The 341-nt window shown below is 62.8% G+C and overlaps 1 protein-coding gene across 1 annotated transcript in view; it reads left to right on the top strand.

The window, feature by feature from the left end:
* The window catches only part of LOC104495556 (AMP deaminase 2-like), a gene marked incomplete at both ends in the record, with an annotated part of 3,846 nt that overhangs the window by 898 nt on the left and 2,607 nt on the right, over positions 1-341 (top strand). Inside the window, 2 exons of the mRNA XM_010138534.1 lie at positions 13-62; positions 182-271. Of these exons, the coding sequence (XP_010136836.1) occupies positions 13-62; positions 182-271 (140 nt within the window). The remainder of the gene's footprint in view (positions 1-12; positions 63-181; positions 272-341) is intronic.

The raw sequence follows: 341 nt of genomic DNA, 5'->3' as shown, positions 1-341 counted from the left end.
TTCGTGCTGAAGATGGTGGTGGGCGTCTTGCACGTCTACTCCAAGCAGTACCTCACCGACAAGTGAGTCGTCAGGGTGGCCACCGTGCGCGGGGTGGATGAGCGTGCCAGGGGGGCTGCAGTGGGTGGGGGGAGTGTGGAGTGTCCCCGTGTGTGACCCAGCTCCGTCCACCCCGCCTCAGGAGCACGGAGCTGGACCTGCCGTACCCCGACCTGCAGGAGTTCATCGCCGACATGAATTTCCTCATGGCTTTGATCATCAACGGGCCCATGTAAGGAGAAGAGTCCCACCACGGGGGTGTCTTGGGGGGGTGTCACACCATGGAGGTGTCTTGAGGGAGG

This window comes from Buceros rhinoceros, unplaced genomic scaffold, assembly GCF_000710305.1.
Source record: "Buceros rhinoceros silvestris isolate BGI_N320 unplaced genomic scaffold, ASM71030v1 scaffold22386, whole genome shotgun sequence".
NCBI classification, from domain to species: domain Eukaryota; kingdom Metazoa; phylum Chordata; class Aves; order Bucerotiformes; family Bucerotidae; genus Buceros; species Buceros rhinoceros.
This window is presented reverse-complemented; position numbering and strand designations above follow the sequence as displayed.